This window comes from Oryza glaberrima, chromosome 5, assembly GCF_000147395.1.
Source record: "Oryza glaberrima chromosome 5, OglaRS2, whole genome shotgun sequence".
NCBI classification, from domain to species: Eukaryota; Viridiplantae; Streptophyta; class Magnoliopsida; order Poales; family Poaceae; genus Oryza; species Oryza glaberrima.
This window is the reverse complement of record NC_068330.1, coordinates 11,274,115-11,277,391: the sequence shown is the minus strand read 5'-3', so window position 1 is coordinate 11,277,391 and position 3,277 is coordinate 11,274,115. Positions and strand designations below refer to the sequence as shown.

Below are 3,277 nucleotides of genomic sequence, written 5' to 3'. Positions count from 1 at the left end.
TGACATTCCCCGGTTTCAGAGTTCAGACCGACGACGATGCCAAAACGACGTGTGCATCAATTACTGCATTTCGCCCATGTCAGCTCAGCTCGATCCGATCCATTCATGCCACAAGTCAGAGCGGCATCTGAACCCAACAAGTCAGAATTTGTTGCGTCGCCCAAGCTACACAGTTGCTCATAAATACACGCAGAGTCGCACAGGGAATGAGATTTGAGATATCATCGATCTGGTAGTTGCTTCCAGTCTCTACTCTCTACTCCTTGCTATTGCATTCCACCAGTTCAGTTCGGCACGACTTATCGACGACAAGATATATGGTTAATCCGGCGACGATGATTTCACCTATAAATACAGGGCAGCCACCGTGCATGATAGATCATCGTTAGCTGCAGTCAGTCACCACGTCAAGCCAGTGGACACGACAGGCAAGACGAGAGAGCTAGCATGGCTTTAGCTCACGAGGTCGCTTTCGAGGTGAACCTGATCGAGGACGACGGTGGCCTCGCCGGCTGGGCGCCGGTGGGCACGCGCACGGCGCTGTCCGCGCACGCCGAGCGCGACACGGCCATGCTGATCTCGGGCGCCGTGTCGGCCGCGGAGCCGAATGAGCGTATTAGACGATCAAGCGGACGGTACATCGTCGCGTCGCGCCGCGCCGACGAGGAGGACGGGCTGCGGCGCGCGGTTCCGGCGGGCGCGCTCGTGCCACGGGTCACGTACCGTGTCGTCGGGTGGGTCAGCGTGCAGGGCCAGGGCGACGGGAGGCACCATGCGGTGCGCGTCGGCCTCCGCGTGGACGGCGACGGCGGCGACGACGAGCGCGGCAGCTGGCTAGACTGCGGCGCGGCACGCGTCGAGGTGGGCGGCGGGTGGGCGGAGATCAACGGCGCGTTCCGGCTCAGGGCGAGCCCACGCGTCGCGGCTGTTCACGTCCATGGCGCGCCTGCCGGTGTTGATGTTAAGGTGATGGATCTGCAGGTCTACGCGACGGACCGCAAGGCGCGGTTGACGCAGCTCAAAGAGCAGACTGACAAGGTGAGTGAGCAATCATCAGCTCACTCCGACTCCGCGCGCACGTTTGCATGATCAACTTCTTCGTTACTGCTTTACGTGCTAAATTAATATTTCCTCCAGTCATATATAGACAAGTGTCGTTTAACAATCCATGTAGGCAATATAAATTACATTTGATCACAATTTCTGAAAAGAACAAAATCATTCGTAACATGTCACTTATTTGGATTTTTAATTCGCGGTAAGAAGTCAAATGACTTTTTGGAAAAAACCTCTAAATGAAATGGCCGTTTAAGAAAGTGACTGATATTTAGGGGGAAAAAAAATACTCCAGTTAAGTGATGAATTAGCAAGCCCAAAGTAAAATGACATTCCCTGGATGCGCTCATGCAGGTTCGCAAGCGAGACGTGATTCTCAAGTTGGGCGGCGGCGCGACCATGGTTGGCGCGTCAATCCGCGTGGCGCAGCTGGAGAATCGCTTCCCGTTCGGATCCTGCATCAACAAGACGGCCATCCGAAACCCCAAGTTCGTCGACTTCTTCTGCGACAACTTCGACTGGGCCGTCTTCGAGAACGAGCTCAAGTGGTACTCGACGGAGCCGCAGCGCGGGCAGATCAACTACCGCGACGCCGACGAGCTGCTCGACTTCTGCCACCGCTACGGCAAGTCGGCGCGCGGCCACTGCATCTTCTGGGCCGTCGACGGCGACGTGCAGCAGTGGGTCAAGGACCTCGGCCGCGACGACCTCGCCGCCGCGGTGCAGGGCCGCCTCCACGGCCTCCTGTCCCGCTACGCCGGCCGGTTCCGCCACTACGACGTCAACAACGAGATGCTGCACGGCCGCTTCTACCGCGACCGGCTGGGAGACGGCGTCGCGCCGCTCATGTTCCGCGAGGCCGCGCGGCTGGACCCGGCCGCGCGGCTCTTCGTCAACGACTACAACGTCCTGCGTGGGAACGACCCCAACGCGACGCCGGAGAAGTACGTCGAGCTGGTGGACGCGCTGCGGCGCGGCGGCGCGGCGGTGGGCGGGATCGGGGTGCAGGGGCACATGGACAGCCCGGTGGCCGGGCAGGTCATCCGCGCCGCGCTGGACAAGCTCGCCGCGGCGGGCGGCGCGCCCATCTGGATCACCGAGCTGGACGTGAGCGAGCCCGACGTGGGGCTCCGCGCCGACGACCTGGAGGTGGTGCTGCGCGAGGCGTACGCGCACCCGGCCGTGGAGGGCGTCGTGCTCTGGGGGTTCATGGAGGGGCAGATGTGGCGCCGGGACGCCTACCTCGTCGACGCCGACGGCACCGTCAACGAGGCCGGGCAGAGGTTCCTCCAGCTCCAGAGGGAGTGGAGGTCGGACGCGCGCGGCATTGTCGACGGCGATGGCCGTTTCAAGTTCAGGGGCTTCCACGGCACGTACGTCGCGCAGGTGACGACGGCGACGGGGAAGATGCTCAAGACGTTCACCGTGGAGAAAGGGGATAATTCTCTCGAGTTGGATTTGGATATCGAAATTTGAAGGTTTAATGTGATGATATCGTCCTAGTCGTAATGTACTGTGAGCTTAAAGTTCATCTCCATCGTGCTGGACTACTGAATAATGACGTGCATGCATATACTACTGCGCTTGATACATTATTGTGAAGGAAAAATGGAACATGGATTAATTAGTTCAGTAAATAAAAATGATACGATTGGATATAAAATTTATAAACGAGAAGTTGTTGGTCGCTTTTGACTTGTTTTTCCTACTTAAATTTCTTTAAATTTGATCAAATTTATAGGAAAATATAGCAATACTTTTAACACAAACAAACATATTATTAAAATATATTAAATGTTAGTTTTAATGAAATTAATTTGTTGTTGTAGATATTGTTAATCTTTTCTATAAACTTAGGTTCTGTTTCTTTCAGCTTGGGATTATTATAATCTAGATTATTAGGAGTAAGCTGAAAGAAACAGACAACTTATTGAAGTAACTTATTATAATCTGGAGTTCAACTTATTATAATCTGATAAACTCATTTAGGTGAGCTTTTTCCAGATTATTGGGTGAAAAATTACCCACCATGCCACCCCACTCCATCTTTAGACTTGCAAACCCAATAATCTAGGCTCTAATAATCTAGAAAAGAAACAACTAACCGCTTATTCTACTACAGATTATAACAATCTAGCTCATAGTAATCTGACTCAATAATCTAGATTATAATAATCCAAAGCTGAAAAAAACAGGGCCTTAGTAAGGAAAAGTAAAAATG

General features: G+C 53.8%; 1 protein-coding gene across 1 annotated transcript; it reads left to right on the top strand.

The window, feature by feature from the left end:
* The first annotated feature begins 398 nt into the window (after positions 1–398).
* LOC127774599 (endo-1,4-beta-xylanase 3-like) lies at positions 399–2,739 on the top strand. Its single transcript, XM_052300868.1, has 2 exons — positions 399–1,038; positions 1,411–2,739. Exons 1-2 carry the CDS (start codon positions 448–450, stop codon positions 2,530–2,532), a joined length of 1,713 nt encoding a protein of 570 aa, XP_052156828.1. The 5' UTR covers positions 399–447; the 3' UTR covers positions 2,533–2,739.
* The last annotated feature ends 538 nt before the right edge of the window (positions 2,740–3,277 follow it).